Source organism: Lontra canadensis, unplaced genomic scaffold, assembly GCF_010015895.1.
Source record: "Lontra canadensis isolate GAN:19392208 unplaced genomic scaffold, GSC_riverotter_1.0 scaffold12, whole genome shotgun sequence".
In the NCBI taxonomy this organism is placed as follows: Eukaryota; Metazoa; Chordata; class Mammalia; order Carnivora; family Mustelidae; genus Lontra; species Lontra canadensis.
Window position 1 is genome coordinate 24,672,964 of NW_022631006.1, and position 27,136 is coordinate 24,700,099.

Here is a 27,136-nt window from a genome sequence, read left to right on the forward strand (position 1 = left end):
TACATACATTTGTAGTAAAATTATAAAAGTATAATTAGTAACTCACCAGCTTCAAAAGAGTACTTACCATGTAGAAGTGTAGGGGCTGTAGATTAAGAGTAGATAGATATACCGTGACGTTCTGTTGTGTTGGTAGTGTTTATTTCTTTTAAAAAATGTTGTAGAGAAAATATGGCACAATGTTAATACTTGTTAAATCTGGGTGGTGATTACATGGGTGTTTCTTTCAAAGTATTTCATTTACTTACTGATTCTAAATATGGAATTGCTAAATTGTGATAAAAGTAGAGGAACTAGACAGAGTCAGTGATTGGTTCATCTAAATGTTCACCCATCTCCTTGAAATTTTAATTTTAGTGAATACACTGTGAGAATAAGATTGCTGTGAAGAGAGGTGAGACAAAAAATCTGTCCAGTGCTATTGGTCTGAGTTGTTTGCTTTGAGTTTCACCTAAAATACTCAGTGGCAGAAGAGTTTTCGATCTTGGCCTGACTTCCCTTCTTCTCATATGTGATATAATAAATAACATGTTACCAAAAAAAGCATCCAACTAGAAGCAGAAAATTATTGATCAGTTTGTGTAATTAATAGCTAAATAATTTAAACCAGTAAAAGATAAAAACAATTCATTTAAATGAGGCTAAGTCAATACACGCATTACATATGTAAATATCTAAATATATTATGGATGTAATATCTAAAATGAATTCTTCCATTTCATAGCAGATTTGTGGTATGTGACTTTTTCTTCCCTGGCAAGTTAGTTCTGGTATGTGGGAAGAGTTTATTGCCCATACTTGTCTGCCTATACCTTATCACCTACATCAACTCTACTATATAGTTGAACATCTTTATCTAAGATTATACACATGCTGTTGGTACAATAATGATTTTTCAAAGTTGTTTCTATCTTTGCTTAGAAAACATTATCATGCAAATGGTCATTGAAATGAAACATCATTTAATTTGATAATACAATTATTTGTGCCCATATATGTGTCCTTTTATGAAGTGAATGAATTATATAGGCATAAGTGTCTACTGTTCTTCTATTTTCTACTCTTATTCTCTAAGTTAGAATTTTAAAGTTTAGATAAAACAGGAATACATAAGAAAATTCTCACTATTGTCCATGAATAAAATAGCCATAATAATTAAAATACCAAGGACATAAATGTCCTATCTTTGAAATGATACCTGTTTTTCCATCCAAATTACAATTGCTCAAAAATGAATTAAAACAATGTATCTGGAAGCTGACACAGTGCAATGAAATGATTTGGCATGGAACTTATTTTTCAGGAGCAAGAAAATCCCCTATTCCAAGGGGAATAGAAAAGTAAATACTAGCCAAATACATTTTACTTTAGGATCAAAGCAATTTGAAATATACATATACTGGTTTCCTAAGCAAGGAGAGGCAAAGGGAAGAGGGAAATGTGTCTTCCAATCTGATAATTATCTTAAAAAAAAAATTTAATCTTTCTTGGCAGGTTTAGATCCAGATAAGCATCTTGGAAAAACCCTGGATCAAATGGAACCTTATCTCTTAGAGGTAAGAATTTATACTATTTCTCAAAATATAGACATCTAAAGGAAGAAAAAAGATAAGGCCATGATATGATGGTTATAAAATTAATTTTATTTTGGAAAAATTCTGATAACATTCATGATATAGTTTTGTGAAAAAAATTCAACTTCTAATGGATATGAAAATTCTGAAATTAATTATGAAAATCATTATCAGTTTCTTGCTCTGAATAAAGAAGTAAGTTATACCTAAAATGAAACTGTCCTGTCAGGTTTCTTTAATTAACATGGACATTGTATGCTATATAAGAAGGACTATACTCCTAAAGTAGCTGATAGTCTCTGTGATTAGATGCTTTTCAATCAGAAATATGAGTAGAAACTTCCTTCAGAGATGATCTAATCTAACCTGTTCTCTTTTGCCAATTAGGAAATTAACTTGCAGAGTAGCAAAAAAATTATTTTAAGGTTTCAAATAACAACCATTTGACCCATGTCATTGTCAAATCCTTAATGTGTTCTAAGCTTTAAAGAAAGATTTAGTTATTTTTATTTTTTTTCTATTAACTGTTATTATTATATTTTATGAACATTTGGGGCAAATGCTTTCACATGCCAGTGACAACTAAAGGAGTATAATGATGAGAGTATTTTATTTCACAATTATGATGGAAAAAATGAAAATTACCCTGCTTCTATGAAAGAACTGAACTCCTCTAGTAAGTTACCATGTTCCCTTCACCCTCTCTTAATTTATCAACATTGTCAGGGCGCCTGGGTGGCTCAGTGGGTTAAAGCCTCTGCCTTCAGTTCAGGTCATGATCCCAGGGTCCTGGGATTGAGGTCCGCATCAGACTCTGCTCGGTAGGGAGCCTGCTTCCTCCTGCCTCTCTGCCTATTTGTGATCTCTGTCTGTCAAATAAATAAAATCTTTAAAAAAAAAATGTATCAACATTGTCTCTAGATATTAATACAATTACTGCCATGTGCTGGCAGTTACCTTCTTTACTAACTTTATGATCTTTGGATTTTCTTTCAGTTATTTGTACTTGATTATTTTATGGTTTATCAATATGTACCAAATGCTTAGAAATCCCTGAAATGTTCATCTCTTTTTCACTAAATATCAGTAAGCATCTAATATATCCAGGACAAATAGTAAAAATAAAAATGAAATGAGCATATAATTGTGACAAATTATATTTGATTTCTAGATAATTTAGTGTCACTTGTTTAAGTCAGCCTAATGGACATGGTTGCTTTTTATGCTACTCTGACAGGACTTTTCTCACAGCAATTTGTGCTATGGCCAACATTACATCTATGTTCATAGCTATTCCCTATCATCAGATTAAATTTTGCTTCTGAAAAAAAAATGTAGGTAAATAATGAAATTAAATTTATAGGGGTAAATAGAATTTCAGAAATGAGAAACTGGGGCTTTGGCAAAAGAGCTTTTTGTAAGCTACTCCATAAATTTAAAGTTATGAGTTCAGGTATCCAGTATGTAGAGGTTCTTTGTAGAATAGGCGTATAAGGCCTGGGATTGCCATGATGTTGATTATGAGTTAATCTGGAGATTATCATAGAATATTTAAACACAAAAACTGCAGAAATCATTTTATTCAATCTTCAGTATGGCCAGGCAATCTCATATTTCTCTGGAAAAATTATCTACCCATTCTCCATAATGGCTATTGCATTCCTTCTCTACTCTCCTCTAAATTCAGTCCCCTTCACCATTCCCCTCACTTTTGAGTGGATGGTTTGTTTCTTCACAAAGAAAATGGAAGCCATCACCCTGGAAATTCCTCTGCCTCTGAGCACCACCCTGCTAACTTACTGGCACCCAGGCACATTGTTGCTTCTTGTAACTGGGAGAAGAGCACTTCCTCCCACATATGGCTCACGCCCTTCCTGTTCTCTGGATCCCATTAGCAGCCATCACTCACCCTCTCCAATAGCTTCCTCCTCTTTCTCTTTACTCTCTTTCACATCATATTGAAACATGCACCATCTCTCCCATTCTGAAGATTCCTTCCCTCCACTCTAGTTATTCCTCTAGCTACTTCTCTTCTTTGCTTCAAAACCAAAAGTTTCAGAGTATTATCCATGTTGATTGTCAGCGCTTCTTCATGTCTCAGATGCCCCCTGTACCTGGAGCCTGGCTTCTCCTTCCACTTCTAAATGGATACAGCTCTGACTAAGATCATGCATGATCTCCACTTTACCAAACCCAACCAACACTTCTTAGCCCTTATTTGTTCATTATAAACACTCCTCCTTAAAATGCTTTCCTCAGCATCTGTGACGCCACATTCTCCTAGTTTTTCTCTTTTTGTTCTGGTCACTCTTAGTCTCTATAGCCAGTTCCTCGCCTAAGCTCCGTTTTCACTCTGTCACCTTTTTCTGGACGATCTCAGTCACTTACATGGCTTTAAAAGCTATCTATATTCTGATGACTCCCAAATAGTTCTAGCCCAAATTTTCTGTGTCTTTTTGCCTAAAGGCATGGCAAATTAAATCTCCACGAACTTCATTGTGGCCCTTTATATCCGTCACTTTTTGCCATTACTTTTGTCATCATCTTAGTTCAGTAACTGTCAGTTCAGGCCTAGAGTATTACTAACAACTCCAAATTCACGTCTACCTTCCATTTTATTTCCCAAAGACTTCATTTGGCTCGCTACTTGAAGATAACTGTTCTAATATATTCTACTGTAGTTGTGTCACTCACTCACTTCAAGACTTTGAGTCCCCGTTGCTTGTTGGCTAAAATCCAAATTCTTTAGACTTCTCTTTCTGTTACTTACTCTGGCCAACCCATTAGCATTGTCTTGCCTTCTCTCTCTCTCCAGAATATATTATAAGCCCAGGCACTTCTCTCTGTCTCTCTTGCTACCACCACAAGATAATCATCTCTTGTCTGAAATACAGTCAGACATCAACCCCTCACTGGTCGGCTTATTCCACCATTGCCCTGCTATGATCCATTATTCATACAGATGCCAGAGTAATTTTTTTTTAAGTGTAAGTCGGATCACATCGCTGCTTTGTTTAAAGTTTAAATAGTTTCTCATTGCAATTAGAATAACATCCAAATTCCTATGAGATCACAACTGATGAAACTGTTGATGATCAGCATCCTATTTGCCACCAGGTTCTATCTCACTCACTGAGCCAGAGCCACAGATGCCTCCTTATTACTTAAATACACTTTACTCACCCTTTTTCTCCTTAGGACTTTGTTCTGCCTCAAATGTTTTTTGCCTTCAGAGCATCACATGGTTAATGCTTTCTCATAATTTAAGTGACAACTCAAACGATACCTTCTCAGGAAAGCTTTCCTTGACTATCCTAGCTAACACAAATCTCTACAAGTTATCTCTACAAATTGTCTATCTGCTTGCATGTATACTATCTGTCACCCCTTCACCCACCCCACCAGAATGTAAGCTCTAATAATCCTACCAAGATTTTGGCAAAGACGTCTTTAGTTCTTTCATTCGTGTGTTCATTTGTCCATCTCTCCGTTCTCTGCTCTCGTCCTTAAGTTACTTCATATTTATTGAGGACCTGTTACATGGCAAATGCTGTGGCAAGCACTAAGTCTACATGATGAATTAAACAAGATCCTTGTTCTAAAGGAGCTTAAAGTCTGCCATAGTTGTTCTCAGACGTGAGGGTGAAGTTTATTTGGGACGTTGTTAAAATATACACTCTTTTCCCACCCTAAGAAATCTCAGTTCAGAATGACCAGGAATCTAATCTTTAAACAAGCACTAGGTAATTCTAACACAGTGATCAAATATATCATCTCCTAGTTCTTCAATACCAGTAACACATTTTAGGCACTTTATTTCTAGATTTCTCTGAAAGAATGTAAGCCTTCTTGAAACCATTGTCATCCATTGGCTTCCGCTACTTACTTCTGAAAGCTTTCTGAGTATTTTTTAACTTCCTTTTGGGGCTTACTGTATATATTCCACCCCTTATAAGTTGTTGTTCCATCTATAGCCTTACCCCTGTTGTGATATTAAATACCTCCATGACTTCAATTACCAGTTTTATTCGTATGACAGTTAAGTGTCTTCCTCCACCATCTTTTTATCCTCCAGACATCTTCCTCTTAGATGTACTCAATCATTTCAACCTCAGCTGTGCAGAACTGAACATTTCTTTGCTGACATATCTATGCCATTTTTATGTGTCCTGACAGTGAAGGGTTCCATTGTCTACTCAGTTGTTCGAGACCAATAAAAAGTGAATTGCAATAAATTATTTCATATATTCCATTATTCACAAATAAGGCCCCAACTCCTTTTAATTCTACCTTCTTAACATCTTATAATCTGTCCCATTTAATCCTCATTGTCACTGCATTAAGGTTTCCCCTAGGTTATTACAATCTTCTAGCTCAAGTCTATCTCCTCCCCACTTTACCCCTTGTCAATCCAAAGGCCTATCATCATCATACATGTGAAGGGCAAATCTGATCATGTTGTTGTTCCCCATTCCCTCAAAATAAAATTTTGCATTATTCCCATTCCCTCAAATAAAATTTAAACTCCTTAACACCATCTACCCTTGAGGAAAAAGAGTCTTGTGAGATAGGCAGTCTCCTACATCTACCCTATCCTTCATGAGTTTAGAACTACTAATAGTTTCCCTAAACTGAGTACTTCTTTGTACCTTCATGTTCTACTCCCCTTCTCTGCAGACTTTTCTCTCCCTCACTCAACTAAATCCAATCTGTCTGAAAGTCTAAGCTTTAAACTCTAGCTTAAATAAGCCTCATTTGAGGTACCTGGATGGCTCAGTTGCTTAAGCGTCTGCCTTTGACACAGGTCATGATCCCAGGGTCCTCTTCAAGCCCTGCATCATGCTCCCGAGCCTCCTTCTCCCTCTCCTTGTGCCTGCTGCTCCTCCTGCTTGTGCTCTCTCTCTCCCTCTCTGCCAAATAAATAAACAAAACCTTTATAAATAAATAAATAAATAAACCTCCTTTCAGCTGCCATTTTCTTCTTTGACTCCCAGTCTGTAGCACTTCTCATGCTATCTGTTTTTTTCTAGTGGTTTATTATAACATTAAAGCATGTAATGTGTAAAAAATAAATTTAAACAATAATGAAAAATCTTCCACTGACTACCTGCCCCCCCATTTTCTTTCCTAGAATAACCACTCTTCTCTGTTGTGAGGTATCTCTTCAAAAACTTTCTTTGCATATGTAAATATATATGCATGTGTTTATTCATTTTTACCAAAATTAGAACATATTGTACATCATTCTCCATCTTCCACTTTAACACAAAAGGATTCAGACAGTTTGTCTTTGTGACTTCACTATATGGATAATATATTGAGCCTCTTCTTTATTGATGGGCTTTATTCCTTACTGCTTTCTTTCATGTCTTTTGCTATTTCAAATAATGCTAGAGTGAACATTACTGTACATATATTTTAGGACATGTATGAGTTTATCTGTAGGATAAAATCCTAGAATGGAAATACTGGGTCAGAATGTCTCTATATTTTTAGTTGCAATAGACATTGAAGACATCTTTTTTCAGGTGTGGTGGAATAACTTAAATCAGACCAATTCTCCCAGTTAAAACTATTAGAATAGTTGCATGGAATTAAAAATAATTTTGGAAGGCATTAGGAAATTACAAAAAATGAGAAAATTTGAGGGGCCAGAATTCCAGTGAGAACAGAGCCTCTAAATCCCCTTAAGACATTTTCTAATTCAAAAAATGATACAGGGATACCAAGAAGTTAAGGAGAGAACTGCAGCTGAGAAGCTGAGTAGGACTTTCAGCAGCTTCATAGCGCTAAGGAAATAAAACCTGGTTAACCCTCCAGGTATTCAGTCAACTCCTGAATGGGTTATACCCTAGGGATTAGAGGCAAACCAGAAATAGTCCAGCCCTTGCAAATACTTATATCCAGCTTTGAATCATATCAACTCTAGACTGAATTGAAGTGATCTCATGCTCCTCGTATTGCCCATTTCTCTCTTTAAAAAGATAACATGATTCAGAGCCTCAGATTATCTCTAAAACATTTTACACAGAATTCAGCAGACAATCAGATATGGCCAAGCATATGAGGAGATCCAATGAGATAACTGAAAACAAGAGAAAACACATATACTAGAAACGGTGTCAGAGGATCCATATGATCAAATTTTCAGATGACTGTGGCATTGGGTGGGAAGATGAACTATTTTAGGGGCAATTTGGAATCTATATAAGTCAATCAGATAGAATTCTAGGATTTAAAATGCAAAACCTGAAATTAAGAACACAATACGTGAGTTTACCGGTAGATTTGATAGAGTTGTATAGATAATTAAAGACCCAGAAGATAGGGTGATATAAACCATCCAGGCTGAAGCACAAAGAAAACAGGATGGAAAGTAAAGAGAAAACTATGAGATGTAAGGGAGAGAAATTTATCATACCTGTAACTGGAGTTGCAGGAGTAAAGGAGAGAGAAGAAAGAACAGAAGCAATGTTTGAAGAGATTTTACTATAGGATTTAGCTGTGGTTATTTTTGCTGATTTTGACAAGTAGCTTCTCAGAATGGTAAAAAATTGCTCAAAAGGGAAAGATTGAATATTAATGGCTAATTGCATATTTTGAACAGGAATTATTTTTCCTGATAGTTATAGAAAATTATGCAAAACAATTTAGAGTGTCTTTTTTTCTCTGGCTTCTGTTCTGCATAGTCTAATCTGTGTGTACGTGAGCTTTCTATCAAGTGAGTGCCTAATCAGTTTTTACACCAATTTGTTGCCAATTTGTTTCTCACTACATGTATAACGGTTTTCTGACATAACCCAGATTTTAACCCAGGTTTTTTGCTTTCTCTTTTTCCTTTCATTTTTACATATGCTCATAAAGGAGACTCAGTCAATTGCCTGATATATTCAGAGCGCAATGATTCTAGTATAAAAGCAAATGAGTCATTTGTCAAACTCTCGTCTTCTTTCAGCATTTAGAGGGAATGGCTGTTTTTTTATTTTTTAAACTTATTTTCTAGGACTCTGTCTTCTCCATCATTGCCCAAGACATATCAGGTTTTAAGGACTATATAAGTCGTTATCTTTATGAAAAATGTAATTAACCTCATTAAATGAGATAAAAAATCAACTACATATTCATTTTTCAACTTGTTGACACAACTTTCCTGAATAGTCAAGAAATTCAAAAGGAGAGAACCTTCGAACTTGTAGGGGTGGGAGAAGAAGGGGTTAAGTAGAAGAACCCATTTTGTTCACCTGCCTCAGGTATCCTGAACCACCTGTTAGGTGCCACTTGTGTAATGTGGGTAGATATCACTTGCAAAATGTAATGTTATTTTAGCTACATTAATCCTTTAATATATTACTGTATCCAAGAGTTAATATTTTTCAGTTAAGGGAATTTTTGTGTATTACAGTGATTTCCCTTGAAAAAATTAATATTATTTGTGAGAATGACAGACAGGTTGGTAGCAGAGGTGGTGGAGAAAAGATACCTTTGGGCAAGTGTCCTTTTCATAGTTCATTCAGATCACATGAAGTAAGAGGCAGCATAGGACAGCAATCAGCAAGTTAACTCTGTACCCAGGAGGGCAGGTGTGGACCCCAATGCTACTGCTTACCTCAAATGTTGGTCTAGTTAGTTTCCCACATAATACAATGAACGTTGTAACAATAGGTGCTTAGCTTATCATCTGGCACATTCTAAGTGCTCAATAAGTGTTAGCAATGTTTAATACTATGAATAATATTTGCTATTACTGAAGAATAATTCTGCAATTCTTCCACCTTACAAAATACAAAACAAAACAAAACTGGGTAGACACTATAACTGGAGATTGTTAACTGACATATATCAACATGTAGGTAACAATCCTAACAGAAAAATGGTAAAATCTATGGAGAACCACTATGTAGAAAAGAATATCTCAAGACAAAATACAGATGCGAGGAGATGCTTAAATTCCATAAGGGGACATTAGTGAAAATAGTCGTTGCAGGGTTACTTTTGATGGTGGTGGGGTTATTGGAGGCAACATGAATGTCCATTTCTGGAATAGCAGATAGTTAAAATGTGGTGAGTGCATGTTATGAGATACAGGTCTGCAGTTAGAAAAGTACATTCATTGTGCACGTAGCAGCAAAGTGTTGAATGAGTAAAAGTAACATTGAAAGGAATTAAAAATACAGGCACACAAAATAATAATATATTTTCAAAGACATAGACAAAAGTTACACATTAAATACTTTTAAGTGTTGGCCTGTGATGAGGGAAAAAAGGGGGATAAAGTATACAAATAAATTGTAATTAGAAAAAAACAACATAAGGTACCTACCTATTGCTGAAAATTTGAGATATAATAAAGTTATAGAGAAGTATAAAAAGCATAGTTTTTCTGTCCTGTAACGCACATGGCTAACATGTTGGTGTACTCTGTAATGGTTTATTTCCTAAGAGTTTTTCAAACAAGTTCACATAGTTAAATAGTTGTACATATTTTACTTACATAATTAGGTTTGACTGTACATACAGTTTGTGTCCTTTGTTCTCCTAGCATTATGTCGTATTTATTTTCCCACCTAACTGAATATACTTAGAAAATGCATTAATTAATGGCTGTGTGGATTCCATCATATTTGTATCCTACATATGAATGTATTATGACAGATTCAATGAATTGCCTCTTGTTAGAAATATTTGTTATTTCTAAATTATTATAAACAATGTTACTTATTTTAAAATTTTTATAAACAATGTTACAATTATGATCTTTCCTAATAAATCTTCCTATACAGTTCTGATTATTACTTCATATGAATTCCTAGGAATATTATTCCTGGGTCAAAAAATACTTTAAGGATTGTACATTTATTACTCTAAATTAACTATGGAATAATGATAGTTATTGCTTCTTAAACTTCTGCAGTTTCCAAAATTATCATCTGATAAGTGAACAAATGGAGTCTAAAATTATTTTATCCTTTGTCAGTTTTCCCCCAGGACTATTTATTTTCTCATTGTTCAAAAAAGTAGATGAATTTTAATATATAAGAGTTGCATCAAATTATAAAGGTTTAGAACTCTTCCTTAAATGTTCTTAAAAGTATTCTTATTTTTTGATATTTTACAATGTTTGTTAAAGTTCGTACTCTCAAATAGGTCTTCAACAAATATGTGCTTTGTTCTACTTTTATAGTAAAGTGGTGTATTTAGTAAGTGCTTACTAAGCACCATACTGTGTGCTAAGTGCTTTTTATGACTTATTTTATTTGATCAACTAACTTACGACATTGTGACTGTTGATATTTACATTTTACAGATGAGGGATCATTCAGAGGGTGAGTTACTTTTTCCACAGTCACACAGCTGGGAAATAGCAGATGTTGAATATGTGCCTAAATCTATCTGATTTCAGAACCTATTCTCTTTTGTATTCTTAAAAGTCATTTTGAGGATTAAAAGAATTACATCATTTTCTTAATTTTAAGGCCTGAAATAAATGGTCTTTAATTAGTAGTGATACTGTTGGTTTTACCAGCAGCAGAATAGCATAAAGGTGATGGTTGAAGCCACAGAGTGCATGGGCTATACCCAAGGGAATAAATTGATTAAGAATATATTACAGATATTCATGAGGGATATTTATAATTTAGGAGCAGCAGGAAGGTGTCAGAATAGCTTAACAATAGCTTAGAAACATACATAGTATATATATCATAGTGTCATGCCACATAAAATTTGAAAAGGGTAAGGTCATTGGACTTTCCCAGTGAACTACTATTCATACTGAGTTACCAATAAACACAACCATCAGCCGTCCAGTTTCTCAATGCAGAAAGCTGGCAATTTTCCTTAATTCTTTTTTAACTTTCCTCACTCCTCCATTCAGTTAATCACTTATTCAGCCTCCTAACAATATCTCTCAAAATACCTGCCCTCTCCTCTCTGTCCTCACTACTGTTTCCCCAGTTCAGGAAATCTTCACCTCCTGCCTAGATTACTCCAGCAACTTCTCAGTTCTTTGTGCTTCTTGACTTACTCCCCTCTAGCCCATTTTCCACTGTGCGACCAGACTGTTTGTAAAAGATAAATGTGACCAGTTCAGCTTCCTGCTTAAAACCTATCATGGGTTCTCACTGACCTTAGAATAATGACTTAGCATAACTTATGAAGCCCCATAAGATCTGTTCTCTTTCTAGTCTTTCTCATCTCACTGTTATTCATCTAGTCGTAATCCAGCTGTTCCATGCTTACTTTAGTTTCTAGTACCCATCATGTGCTCTGGGACTTAACATATGTCATTCCCTCTGGAACAGTCTTTCCTTCTCTCTTGTCTTCTCTCTTTCCCTCGGCCTCTCCCTCTCCCTTTTAGCCTTTTCTGGTTAACTCATTTTTCAGATAGCAGCTTAGGTTTTACTTTGAGAAGCCTTTGGGTTCCTTCTGGTTAGCTACTGTACTTTACAATCCCACAGCATCTCATGCATCCACCAAAGCAGTCACTACCCATTATTGTAATTTCTTGTTTAACTTTCTGTCTATACCTTCAGACAATAAGTGGCTCTGTGCAGAATTTTTTATGTCTGCTCTCATCATTATCCCCAGCACCTGAAACAATACCAAACCTATAGTAGATACTCGATAAATACTTCTTGAATAAGTGCTATGAATGATTATGTGCAGCATGAAATTGTTTTGTATGTCAAGCATATCATTTATAAAATGAAATTTTAGCAGTTATTATAAACCTCGGGGTTTTCTATAGGTGGTGAGAGGGATGAAGTGTGGTTTGATTGGACTTTTTTTTAAATTCTAATGTTTAAATGACTAACAGGTATATGAGGCAGGTTTAAAAGAAGAAAAAATCTAGATTTAATAAGAAATTCTCACAATTGGGTTTATTATAATCTTTTAAAGGGATAAAAATTAAGCAGAAACCAGATGCCCTTAACGTTTTCAGCTCAATAATCAGTAGCATTCAAATGGAATTATTATGAGTATGAATATTCATCTATATAAATAAGTATGCCAGAAAAAATAGAATCATATTAGTAATTTCCTTTCCATTTACTAGGAATTCAGTTTTTAAATGTTCAGACTCCAAGGCATTCTTATAATCCATGAAATGACCCAAGTCAGTCACATCTGTTCAAAATGCTTTTTAAAATGCTTATCTTAACATAAGTTAGATGGCAAACCAGTGTTAACTTTCCCTGTAAGCTTTATCTAAAAGAGAACACAGCACAATTTAGATATATGTGAAGCAATGAATATGCTTTTATGCAATGAAAATTATATTGTATAATTAGTAAAGAATGATCTTTTATTAATAATCCAACTGGTTTGAAACAGCAACATATTTCTTTTCAACTGTTTAAGATCCTTTAGAACTTTTATTTTATCTATTGTATTAGCTCTATATCTTTGTATTCATACAAAAGTTGGGAACCAAATTGTGGATGTCAGACAAAATAGTATGTGTGTTCATCTTACCCAGTGGTCGGCTGGTCCAAATCTTTTTCTATATAACATTCTCCAAATGGCTAAAAATGGGGGTTGAGGGGAATGTGACATCACTGATTCAGTGGCTAATGAGATAAGGAAAACATTGACTATCACATGTGAATTTTATTTACTCTTTCAGATTTCCAACACCAGAGGATAAAAATGGAATTTCTAAGGGTAGAGAAAAAGAAGTCAGTAACTTTCTCTGCTCTTTTACTTGGTAAATTCTGATTAGGAGTGGCTTTATTTCTGGTTCAGATTAGATCTATCAGTTTATGTCTATCAGGCCCTTTTCTGGAAGCATGCATGGGTATCTGGACCATAAGGAGGGCACCCCATTGGTCACTAAGTACTGTGAGCTATACAGTGCTAGAAAGAAGCGAGGAGAGTGTCTAAGGGATTTAGAAAGTGGTTTCGTAAGGAAAAGTCACACAAGAATTTCAAGTTCAGGAGGTACATAGTGACGCAATGTAGAAATACATCATAAGGCAGCACAGGATAGTAACACAGATAGTAGTAACAAGGGCAATTCCTTTTAAGCTGAAGAGAAGGAAACTAAATGTTTTGTCACTTTTTATTTCATTTTATAAGATTTAGTATCAAAAGATCTTTCTGAATTTTTATCTATTGTATTGGCTTTATCTCTTTATATCCATGCAAAGGATAGGGTCAAATGGCTGAAATGTCAGTCAGTCTATAGAGTTTGATTTTATTGAATAGCTAATAGTTACCAAAAAGTTTTAAGCAGATGAGTGCCATGGTCATTTATTGTTAACGAAAGTTAGTGATGATAATATGTAGGATAGATTGGGAGCTATGAAAACTAAGCAGGAAGACAAGAGATGACAAGTGTGAAGTGATCATGAAAGATGTTAGAAGACATTTGTTCACTTTATCCATCTTATTTACTGCCATGCCCCTAGTATATATTCTATATATACTTAGTAAGTACTGGGTAACGATTTGTTGATTCAGTAAATGAATTAATGAAAATTTTTTAAATATAGGCTCTGTGGCAGAAGGAATGACAGAAGGAAAGGAAGGAGTTAAGTCCTTCAGTATTTCAAGCATTCAGGTTGATTGAACCATTACAGAAATAGAGAAATGAGCAGGGAGAAGTGGTTATGAGAAGAAAATCAAAAACTTTGTTTTATTCATTTTAAATTTAAGACAAGGCTCAGAAGTAAAACACTCAGTAAGAATTTTGAGTGGGGACTAATAGATGGAAGAGAGATTGGTGGCTAGGGTTTTTGCTTTGAGAATCATATGCACAGAAGTAAGACATATAGTAGTGATCATAATCCTCAAAGAAGGGAGTACATAGATAAAAGAACAGAAAGCCCAAGGGAAGGGCAAATCTAATAGAGAAAAAATGCCACGTGTTGAGTGTTTTCCTGTGCATTAGGGACTGAGTTAAAGGCTTTGCATGTATCATTTATCTGTTTTTAACAGTCACAACATGCCCAAAAAGGTAGGTATTACCTAGGAAAATGGAAATCCAGAGACGTTAAGGAATTCATCCCAGGTCCTATGCCTAATAAGTGTCAGACTCAGGGTATGAACCTAGATCTGTCTATCCCTGGTTTCCATCTTTGCTGAAACTACTCTCTGTTCATGAATTTCATCTATCTTTTTCACTAAATCCTTTAATATTTACATATATAATTATATATAATTTTATATATTATTCATAATATAAATATAATATATAATATATAAATAACATAAAATATATATAAATTATATATTAAATATAGAAATATAATGTATAGATATGGAGATGAAAATGATGTAAGAATATATAAATTAAAATATATTTGTATTTATTTATAATATAAATATAAAATATGAATTATATATTTATAATATTTTAATATTTACAGTAGTTACATTATAGTCTTTGCCTACTGAGTTCAGTATTTGATTAATGCTAGATCTGTTTCTATTTTTCTGTTTGTTTTTCTTTTGATTATAAGTCACAGTTTTCACTTTTTGACGTCTTTTTTTTTTTGGTATGTATTTTGTGGTAGATACTCAATAAAAAAGAACAGTAGAGACTAAAGTAATTAATATTTACCCCCCAAAAGCCACATTCCTTCCTCTGTCTGACAGATAGTCTAGGGTGTTTATTCTGGTTAATTTCCAGTTGAGCTGGGTCTGACCTGAGTTGCATTTTGTTTCAGTTTACCACTTGTTTCAAATGCTTTCATTTATCAGGGTTTGCGATCTATGCTTCAGTGAGTCTAGATATCTCTGTCTCTGTGTCTCACTCTTTTTCTTCCCTTCTCCTGTTCTTACTCTCCTCCCCTTCCCTCTCTCCTTTCTTTCCTCCCTCCCTCTCCCACTGCTTTACTGTCCTGCCTGTTTTGTGCCTTTTCACAGGCTTATTGCCCTAAGCCTCCCCTTGCCTTCCTCCTGACCTTCCAAGCCTTGGGAAAAAATCTTAGTCTTCCTCCCTGTCTCCAGCGTTTGGCACAGTGAAAGCTCACATGTCAGTGCACCTGGTTAAGGCCTTTAGGAAAGAATTGGCAAGCTATGGGAAAGAACTGGTAGGCTATACAGACTCCCCAGGTCTCCTCAGGACTCTAATAAGCCATCACAAACGTCCACAGATGGTCCTGTATTCGGCTGCTTTCTACACACACTGATAGAAATCCCTCGTCTGTGGAAGTATGCTGTTTGCCCATTGAGAAGGTGGCTGTTGATGTTTACTCACCTAGAAAAGGCTCACCTTGATCTGGAATTTAGTCCATCCAGACTTCTTTGCATTCTCAGCTTTCCCTATGTAAAACAAAAAAGCATGATTTTGTAACTTGTTTAGCATATTTTTGCTGTTATGGTGAGAATAACTGTCTACTTCTGCTTTTTATATACTAACTGAAACTGTTCAATATATTTTAATCATTAATGAATATCAGACCTCAGTGAAGAAATAGACAATGTGAAAACTATTTGTTTTTTACTTTTCAATATAGTTTGCGGTTTTATGTACTTAAATTATGAAAAGAATCATGACAATTCAGTGAGAAACTAAACTTTAGAAAAACTGTTACCTGTTTAGCATTTTCAATGACAATAAGACTGATGGAGAAATTTATCAAAGGGAATTATAAAACTGTATTGGGAATGATTGTTAGCATCTAATAATGGCAATTTTGAGTTGAAGCCAAACACAGACCTGAGACAGGTTAGAAATAAAATTGCAACTTTCTGTGAACAGTGTTAAGTATTAGGAACACACACTTAACAGGCTTTGTGAAACTAAATGGAATATTTTGTACCCCAAACATGTTTCTGGAATGTGCACGTCTAGATTTCTCCCACTTCCTAAACTGACCCTTTCTATAATGGGCATACGTCATGCTTTTGTGCTACAAGAATGTCGATTTCTAAGAGAATACTAGGTCTTAGCAGAAGATTCATTACAGAAAGTGGTTGACTAGCATGGGTTTTGCTTCTTCAGAAGCTTTTTGCAGAACATCAAAGGCTCTTGAAGCTGGCCAAAAGTAAGCCAATAAAGAGGGATTTTTCTCTGAGAACTTGGGTCTGTTAGAACTTGAAGCTAGTAGAGTTTAGAATGGCTGCAAAAGACATCCTAAGGATTCACAGACTACTTCTTGGTTCATCAGCTATAGAAACCTCTGAGCTCTTTATTCAGATTTCTTGACCTAGAATCTGTATTCATGCTAATGAATCAGTAATTGAAAGGGAGGAGAGATTGTGTGTGTCATTAATAGAAGCAGCATCACCATTTCATTATCTTGTAGTGTTGAAATACAAGGTGTAGTATATTTGATAAGCTTTAAAAGACCAGGAGTGTTGTCTTGTTTACTTTCAGATCTTCCTCATCCCACAAAAACTGCCTAATAATCATTGTTCAATAAATACTAGTTGAAGAAGTGGTATGAATTAATATTATGGAAATATTTTGTGTGAACTGAAAATATCGCAGGATACATACAAATTTTAGATTTCCAAGTACTGACTTTTTTAATTTTTTAATTAACATATAATGTATTATTAGCCCCAGGGGTACAGGTCTGTGAATCGTCAGGCTTACACACTTCCCATCACTCACCATAGCTCATCCGTTCCCCAATGTCCATAACCCAACAACCCTTTCCCTACCCCTCTCCCCCCAGCAACCCTCAGTTTCTTGTATGAGATTAAGAGTCTCATGGTTTGCCTCCTTCCTAATCCCATCTTGTTTCATTTTTTCCTTCCCTACCCGCAAAACCCCCCACTTTGCCTCTCAACTTCCTCATATCAGGGAGATCATATAATAATTGTCTTTCTCCGATTGACTTAGTTTGCTCAGCATAATATCCTCTAGTTCCATCCACATTGTTGCAAATGGCAAGATTTCATTCTTGATGGCTGCATAGTATTCCATTGTATGTATATGCCACATCTTCTTTATCTATTCATCTGTTGATGGACATCTAGGTTCTTTCCATAGTTTGGCTATTATGGACATTGCTGCTATAAACATTCGGGTGCAGGTACCCATTCGGACCACTACATTTGTATCTTTAGGATAAATATCAAGTAGTGCGATTGCTGAGTCATAGGGTAGCTCTATTTTCAACTTTTTGAGGAACCTCCATGCTGTTTTCCAGAGTGGTTGCACCAGCTTGCATTCCCACCAAAAGTGTAGGAGGGTTCCCCTTTCCCGACATCCTCGCCAGCATCTGTCATTTCCTGACTTGTTAATTTTAGCCATTCTGACTGGTGTGAGGTGGTATCTCACTGTGGTTTTGATTTGTATTTCCCTCATGCCGAGTGACGTGGAGCACTTTTTCATGTGTCTGTTGGCCATCTGGATGTCTTCTTTGCAGAAATGTCTGTTCATGTCCTCTGCCCATTTCTTGATTGGATTATTTGTTCTTTGGGTGTTGAGTTTGATAAGTTCTTTACAGATTTTGGATACTAGCCCTTTCTCTGATATGTCGTTTGCAAATGTCTTCTCCCATTCTGTCAGTTGTCTTTTGGTTTTGTTAACTGTTTCCTTTGCTGTGCAAAAGCTTTTGATCTTGATGAAGTCCCAATAGTTCATTTTTGCCCTTGCTTCCCTTGATGATGTTCCTAGGAAAAAGTTGCTGCAGCTGAGATCGAAGAAGATGCCGCCTGTGTTCTCCTCAAGGATTTTGATGGATTCCTTTCTCACATCAAGGTCCTTCATCCATTTTGAGTCTATTTTTGTGTGTGATGTAAGGAAATGGTCCAGTTTCAGTTTTCTGCATGTGGCTGTCCAATTTCCCCTACACCATTTGTTGAAGACACTGTCTTTATTCCATTGGACATTCCTTCCTGCTTTGTCGAAGATTACTTGACCATAGAGTTGAGGGACTATTTCTGGGCACAATATTCTGTTCCATTGCTCTATGTGTCTGTTTTTGTGCTAGTACCATACTGTCTTGATGATGACAGCTTTGTAATAGAACTTGAAGTCTGGAATTGTGATGCCACCAACTTTGGCTTTCTTTTTCAACATTCCTCTGGCTATTCGAGGTCTTTTCTGGTTCCATATAAATTTCAGGATTATTTGTTCCATTTCTTTGAAAAAAATGGATGGGATTTAGATAGGGGTTGCATTAAATGTGTAGATTGCTTTAGGTAGAATAGACATTTTCACAATATTTGTTCTTCCAATCCATGATCATGGAACATTTTTCCATTTCTTTGTGTCTTCCTCAATTTCTTTCATGAGTACTTTATAGTTTTCTGAATACAGATTCTTTGCCTCTTTGGTTAGGTTTATCCCTAGGTATCTTAGGGTTTTGGGTGCAATTGTAAATGGGACTGACTCCTTAATTTCTCTTTCTTCTGTCTTGTTGTTAGTGTAAAGAAATGCGACTGATTTTGGTCCATTCACTTTATATCCTGACACTTTACTGAATTCCTGTACAAGTTGTAGCAGATTTGGAGTGGAGTCTTTTGGGTTTTCCACATAAGGTATCATATCATCTGTGAAGAGTGATAGTTTGACTTCTTCTTTGCCAATTTGGATGCCTTTAATTTCTTTTTGTTGTCTGATTGCTGAGGCTAGGACTTCTAGTACTATGTTGAACAGCAGTGGTGATAATGGACATCCCTGCCGTATTCCTGACCTTAGCAGAAAAGCTTTCAGTTTTTCTCCATTGAGAATGATATTTGTGGTGGGTTTTTCATAGATGACTTTGATAATATTGAGGTATGTGCCCTCTATCCCTACACTTTGAAGCGTTTTAATCAGGAAGGGATGCTGCACTTTGTCAAATGCTTTTTCAGCATCTATTGAGAGTATCATATGGTCCTTATTCTTTCTTTTATTAATGTATTGTATCACATTGACTGATTTGTGGATGTTGAACCAACCTTGCAGCTCTGGAATAAATCCCACTTGGTCGTGGTGAATAATCCTTTTAATGTACTGTTGGATCCTATTGGCCAGTATTTTGGTGAGAATTTTCACATCTGTGTTCATCAAGGATATTGGTCTGTAATTCTCTTTTTTGATGGGATCCTTGTCTGGTTTGGGGATCAAGGTGATGCTGGCCTCGTAAAATGAGTTTGGAAGTTTTCCTTCCATTTCTATTTTTTGGAACAGTTTCAGGCGAATAGGAATTAATTCTTCTTTAAATGTTTGGTAGAATTCCCCTGGGAAGCCATCTGGCCCTGGACTTTTCTTTGTTTGGAGATTTTTGACAACTGTTTCAATCTCCTTGCTGGTTATGGGTCTGTTCAGGTTTTCTATTTCTTCCTGGTTCAGTTGTGGTAGTTTATATGTCTCTAGAAATGTATCCATTTCTTCCAGATTGTTGAATTCATTGGCGTAGAGTTGCTCATAGTATGTTCTTATAATTTTTTGTATTTCTTTGGTATTGGTTGTGATCTCTCCTCTTTCATTCATGATTTTATTTATTTGGGTCCTTCCTCTTTTCTTTTTGATAAGTCTGGCCAGGGGTTTGACAATCTTATTAATTCTTTCAAAGAACCAGCTCCTAGTTTCGTTGATTTGTTCTATTGTTTTTTTAGTTTCTATTTCATTGATTTCTGCTCTGATCTTTATGATTTCTCTTCTCTTCTCTTCTCCTGCTGGCTTTCTTTGTTGTTCTTTATCCAGCTCCTTTAAGTGTAGGGTTAGGTTGTGTATTTGAGACCTTTCTTGTTTCTTGAGAAAGGCTTGTACCACTATATATTTTCCTCTCAGGACTGCCTTTGTTGTGTCCCACAGAATTTGAACCATTGTGTTTTCATTATCATTTGTTTCCATGAATTTTTTCAAGTCTTCTTTAATTTCCTGGTAGACCCATTCATTTTTTAGAAGGATGCTGTTTAGTCTCCATGTATTTGGGTTCTTTCCAAATTTCCTCTTGTGATTGAGTTCTAGCTTCAGAGCATTGTGGTCTCAGAATATGCAGGGAATGTTCCCAATCTTTTGGTACCAGTTGTGACCTGATTTGTCCCCCGGGGTGTGATCTATTCTGGAGAATGTTCCATGTGCACTAGAGAAGAATGTGAATTCTGTTGCTTTGGGATGGAATGTTCTGAATAGGTCTGTGATGTCCATCTGGTGCAGTTTGTCATTTAAGGCCTTTATTTCCTTGATCTTTTGCTTGGATGATCTGTCCATTTCAGTGAGGGCTGTGTTAAAGTCCCCTACTGTTAATGTATTATTGTTGATGTATTTTTTTGTTTTTGTTATTAATTGGTTTATATAGTTGGCTTCTCCCATGTTAGGGGCATAGATATTTAAAATTGTTAGATCTTCTTGTTGGGCAGACCCTTTGAGTATGATATAGTGTCCTTCCTCATCTCATATTATAGTTTTTGGCTTAAAATGCAATTGATCTGTTATTAGGATTGCCACCCCAGCTTTCTTTTTATGTCCATTAGCATAGTACATTGTTTTCCACCCCTCACTTTAAATCTGGAGGTGTCTTCGGGTCTCAAATGAGTTTCTTGTAGACAGCATATTGGTGGCTTTTGTTTTTTTATCCATTCTGATACCCTTTGTCTTTTGATTGGGGCATTTAGCCCATTAACATTCAAGGTAACCATTGAGAGATATGAATTTAGTGCATTGTATTGCCTGTAAGTGACTGTTACAGTATATTGTCCCCAATCCTTTCTGGTCTACTACTTTTAGGCTCTTTCTTTGCTTAGAGGACCGCTTTCAATATTACCTGTAGAGTTGGTTTGGTGTTTACAAACTCTTTTAGTTTTTGTTTGTCCTGGAAGCTTTTTATCTCTCCTTCTATTTTCAATGATAGCCTATCTGGATATAGTATTCTTGGCTGCATGTTTTTCTCATTTAGTGCTCTGAATATATCATGCTAGTTCTTTCTGGCCTGCTAGGTCTCTGTGGATAAGTCTGCTGCCAATCTAATATTTTTACTATTGCATGTTACAGACTTCTTCTCCCGGGCTGCTTTCAGTATTTTCTCTTTGTCACTAAGACTTGTAAGTTTTACTATTAGGTGATGGGGTGTGGGCCTATTCTTACTGATTTTGAGGGGGGTTCTCTGCACCTCCTGGATTTTGGTGCTTGTTCCCTTTGCCATATTAGGGAAATTCTCTACAATAATTCTCCCCAATATGCCTTCTGCTCCCCTCTCTCTTTCTTCTTTTTCTGGAATCCCAATTATTCTAATATTGTTTCATCTTATGGTATCACTTATCTCTCGAATTCTCCCCTCGTGGTCCAGTAGTTGTTTGTCTCTCTTTTGCTCAGCTTCTTTATTCTCCATCATTTGGTCTTCTATATCACTCATTCTCTCTTCTGCCTCATTTATCCTAGCAGTAAGAGCCTCCATTTTTTTTTTTTAACATTTTATTTATTTTTCAGAGAGAGAGACAGAGAGGGCATAAATGCAGAGGGAGAGGGAGAAGCAGACTCCCTGCCAAGCAGGGAGCCTGATGTGGGTCTCGATCCCAGGACACTGGGATCATGACCTGGGCCGAAGGCAGATGCTTAACAACTGAGCCACTCAGGCACCCCAAGAGCCTCCATTTTTTTATTGCACCCCATTAATAGCTTTTTTTATTTCAACTTGGTTAGATATTAGTTCATTTCTCCAGAAAGGGCTTTTATTTCTCCAGATAGGATTTCTCTAATGTCTTCCATCCTTTTTCAAACCCAGCTAGTACCTTAAGAATCATCATTCTGAACTCTAGATCTGACATATTACCAACATCCCTATTGATTAGGTCTCTAGCCTTCAGTACTGCCTCTTTTTTCTTTTTTTTTTTTTGGTGGTGAGTTTTTCCTCCTTGTTATTTTATCCGGGTAAGAATATATGAACGACAGAATAAAATACTAAAGAGGTGGCAAAGACCCCAGAAAAATGTGTGGTAACCAAATCAGAAGAGACCCCAAATCATGGGGAGAAGAAAGGGGGTAAAAAGTTAAAAAAAAATTTTTAAAAAGGAAGAAAAATAAAAAATATATGTATTAATATATATTTTAGACTGATGAATAGAACAGAGCTACCCACTTGATTTTGGGTGTACTTTGGTATCTTAGAAGAAACTACCTCCCAAAATTTTAAAGAAAGAAAACCTTATATCTATAAAAAAAAAAATAAGGATCAATGAAGTGAATGAAGGATCCAATGAAGGATCAATGAACTTACATCTATTAAAAAAAAGGATCAATTACAATGAAGTAATGGAATATGACTATAAAGATGAAAATTAAAAAAAAAGAATTCTAAAAAAGGAGTTGACAAGATAAGTTGGTTGGGAAAAAAAAGAAAAAGAAAGTGGAGAGAATTTGCTCGGGTTGGACACTAGAACAACCCTGTGCTAAATTTAGGGTATATTTTGATCTATTAGAAGAAGTTGTATCCCAAAATTTTTTAGGAGAAAAAACCCTATGTATATACAAAATATTAAGTTAGATACAATGAAGGATAAAATATGACTATAATAATAAAGGTTCAAAAAGTTTTTTTTTTTAAGAAAGGTATTGTTAAGATAAACTAGTTAAAAAACGTTAAAAGGAGAAAGAGTAAAAGTTAAAAAATTAGAATAAGAAAAAAAATTTAAAAAATTGAATTAACTTTGCAAGACTAAAGAATCATGGGAGAAAGCCATGAATTTCATGCATGCTTTCTCCTCTGGAATTATGCTGTTCTCCTTGATCAGTGAGCTTGGTCTTGGCTGGATTTCTTGCTGATCTTCTGGGGGAGGGGCCTGTTGTAGTGATTCTCAAGCGTCTTTGCCTGAGGCATACTTGCACTGCCCTTACCAGGGCTAAGTAACCAGCTCTGGTTAGCTCTAGGAAGCTTTTGTTCCCTGAACACTTTCCGTAGAGCTCTGAAGGACGGGAATATAAATGGCGGCCTCCCAATATCCCGCTCGGAGTTACCGAGAACTCGGAGCCCCGCTCCTCAGTGCGCCCTCAGAGAAAAGTGCTCAATCATTCCCATCTCCCTGGTCTCCGGCCACACTCCCAGCTCACCCAGCCTGTGGCCTGTGACTCAGTGTTTCTGTCTCTGGTACATAGCCCTGTTTGGAGTCTCCAAACCCAGCAGATCCCTGCCGCTTGGGGGGGGGGGGGCGTGGTCCTCCCTGGATCTGCCACTTGTGGGGTCCCTGCTCAAAGAGCAGTGGTCCAACTGTGCCACGGATCACAGTTCAAGGTAACCCTGAACTATGAGCTCACTCCTCTGCTCTGTCTCTGTAACTGGCTTCCCTGCTCTAATACCCGTGAACTCTGCTATACTCAGATACCCCCGATCCTTCTGTGACCCTGCAGGACCTGAGACCATGATGTCCCCATGAGGGCTCCACCCCCGCTTCGCCTCTTGAGCAATGTCCCTCAGTGGAGTAGACTTCTAAAAGTTCTGATTTTGTGCTCCGTTGCTCCACTGCTTGCCAGGAGCCGGCCCCTCCCTCCACGGTCTATCTTCCCTTCCCTTCAGATTCACTTCTCCTCAGGTCCTACCTTTCCAAAAGTGGTCAATTTTCTGTTTCTAGAATTGCTGCTCTTCTTCTCTTCAATCTCCTGTTGGATTTGTAGGTGTTCAGAATAGTTTGATAACTATCTAGCTGAACTTCTGCTACCTGATGTTGTCTCAGCCTGCTACTCCTCCACCATCTAGACTCCTCCTTCTGGCAGTCTTTTTATAATGAGAATATGTTCGTTTAAATAGCAGCTTACATTATTTTTACTAGAGACTAATAGAACTACTTTACTAACTACTTCACTAGGATAACAGCCATGCCAACTTTAATTTAAAAACCCCGTTATTCTTTGGTGATAGATTATAGAAATCATGCAAAGCTTAAGTAAAGAATTTTCTGATGAAAGGAAGCTAATAATTGATAAGGTATACTCTCTCATAAAAAAGACTGACCATAAAGGTGAGATCAGAAGGTTCATTTGATGGAAAGTTCCTGGAATGGGAAGACCAGTGAAAGGGATATCAGCAAAAAAAAGGACAGATCCTAGCTACAGAATGAGGAAACATCCCTGAAACCCATATCCTGTTATTATTTCTACATTTTTATTGCAGAGCAGATATTAATTTAATTTGATTTGATAGAGTAAAGTAATCTGTTCCTGTTATCTGCTTTCACAAGGACCAACTGCCATAATTCTGTCTCACTGCTTCTCTACTTCATGACTCAAGTGAAGTGAAAATTTCTGCTTTGCTCTTGTGAACTCATATAGAAAATGCCACCCAGCTTTCTTTCCCTCACTTTCCTTACTGTTTGGCTTTACAGTGTCATTCACATTACTGCTGATCCTTGAAAAGAGCAGTAGAATTCACACAGATCCATGCTTTAAGTCCCTATGGGCATATAGTCAAGAGTTCTGGCTTCAGAATTATAGCACGACTACAGAAATAACCAGAGAAATAAATGTGTAACTATTCAAATAAAACTGAAGACTTACACCATAGTGCCAGCAGTGGCAGTAGCAGGCAGCATCAGTGGAGTCACTCTTCCTTTGGGCGATGAGGACTTTGGACTAGGGAGAGGCTATAAGCAGGGAAAGCTATGAAATTCAGAGTGAAGAAGATGGAGCATAGTAATAAAGCCTCAACACAGGAACAGGAAGATTCTCTGACACAGTCAGTCAGACTGTTCCCTGAGTCCAGCCATACATGGACCAAATGGGAAATGATTTTACTCTCAGTCTCGGGATTATTTAAGTAATATAACTTCTATTTAGTGCAAATCACAGGATGTTTGTTGTTTCTTTGCTTGCCTGTTTTAATTTCAGGTTTAATTAGATAACATGATAAGCTATCCCAATCTTTCTTGGTGTTAGACCTTCCTAAGACTTGTCTACAGCCTTGGAACTTGCATTAGTTCTCAGTACCTTTGGAACTTCACTAATAATAACCTCAAGCATAATGACCATGTCTGTGACTCCCTTTTGTTCACAGGCCAAAGGCAAGGCCTTACCTTGCTTTCTCTGTATCTCCAAGAAATGCTCTAAACACACCCTATTTCCCCCCATTCACGTATAGGTCAAAGGGCAAAAGGGAAGCACAGTTCTGCTGCATGCAGTCTCATTTACTATTATATGACTAGGTACCTTTTCTCCTTAGCCTTCTTTGAATCTAAAGCTAATGTCATTCCTAAAATTTATGGTAATCTCTAAGTTTTCTCATTATATGTAAAATGTTGGCCTTTACATCTTTATATAGGGATTTTGGGATTACTAAAACTCCTGTGCTTTTATGATAACATTTTTCAGATGGCTTTAAACACATTTTAAACTGAAATACAAAGTTATTTTCCTGTAGCTTGTGATCCTTTTTTGGAATTAAAATTTCTTGCATGGATTTTTTTAGGAAAAAATAATATTAGTTAAATGAGTGTTTTTGCTGCCTAATTGTGAGTTTCCTGTTTTGTTGTTGTTATTCTCCTACTTTCAGCTTTCTAAGAAGTATGGAGTCCATGTTTGTGGAGAAGGAGGAGAGTATGAAACATTCACTTTGGATTGCCCTCTATTTAAGAAGAAAATAATTGTGTAAGATATCATTTCAGCATTTCTTCCCTTTCTTTAAATTTAAGTGATGGAAACAACTTAACATTAAGCTTGAGGCAACTTTTGTTGGGAGAAATAGGATGTGTCCTCCAAGTTCACAAACACTCAATTTGTTTAATACCAGTGAAGTCGTCTGAATACCTAAATCAATACCTGACAAGACAAGGCCTTCATAGAAAGCTATAAACTTTTTAGATATTGCACTTTCGTTTACTTGCTGATTATGCCCTGCAGTAAAACTGGTACCTACACACTGACACTTTTATCCTTTCATGAAGTGTGAATTGCCTGTATTATTTATCTTTCATTACAGCTACATTTGATAAACTGCCACATCAGTAGCCTGTGGGTTCCATTAACTCCATCCTCTTTTTCCTTTTTCTTGGCTTTTACAACTTGGAATAGTAATGCTAAACATTTCTCTTTATTATTTGGGGTTATTTTTACATATAAACTTTGTTTTTGAGTGAATTCGGTTTGGGGCAAGCACGGTGATTTCTTTGCCATAGATTGTTAAAATTAGTGTAGTGAAAAACAAGAACTTTTTTTTTTTTTTTTTTTGCAGTCTGTTAACGTTGTCATCTATACTCTAATTTGTGTTCCTCTTCTCGTATGCTAAGAGAGCACTTGATCTGCTTTTTCTAAGCTCTTATTCTTGGGAAAGATTGGCAGAATTATGCTCGACTTAAGGAACCACGTCTGATGAAAGACTGGCATCCTGTTTCGAGTGGACAACTTCAACATGTTCACCACTGAAGGGTGATTTCTTTGTCATATTACTAATGAGTGAAGGAGTGATCTAAGAATATGAAAATGGAGCGCCTGGGTGGCTCAGTCGGTTTAGTGTCTGTCTTCAGCTCAGGTCGTGATCCCAGGATCCTGGGATTGAGTCCTGCATCAGGTTCCTTGCTCAGCTAGGAGCCTGCTTCTCCCTCTGCCCTCTCCCTGTTTGTGTTCTCTTGCTCTCTCATTCTCTCTCTGACAAATAAAATCTTTAAAAAAAAGAGAGAGAGAGAGACAGAGAAAGAAAATTAAGACAACTCTATGTGAATTTTCTAAAAAATATGTTTATCGGGGCACCTGG

The 27,136-nt window shown here is 36.2% G+C and overlaps 1 protein-coding gene across 1 annotated transcript in view; it reads left to right on the plus strand.

Moving 5' to 3' along the window:
• Positions 1 to 27,136, plus strand: part of DPH6 (diphthamine biosynthesis 6) — a 180,625-nt gene that overhangs the window by 145,736 nt on the left and 7,753 nt on the right. Inside the window, exons 6-7 of the mRNA XM_032856899.1 lie at positions 1,495 to 1,556; positions 25,940 to 26,034. Coding sequence (XP_032712790.1) covers positions 1,495 to 1,556; positions 25,940 to 26,034 — 157 coding nt within the window. The remainder of the gene's footprint in view (positions 1 to 1,494; positions 1,557 to 25,939; positions 26,035 to 27,136) is intronic.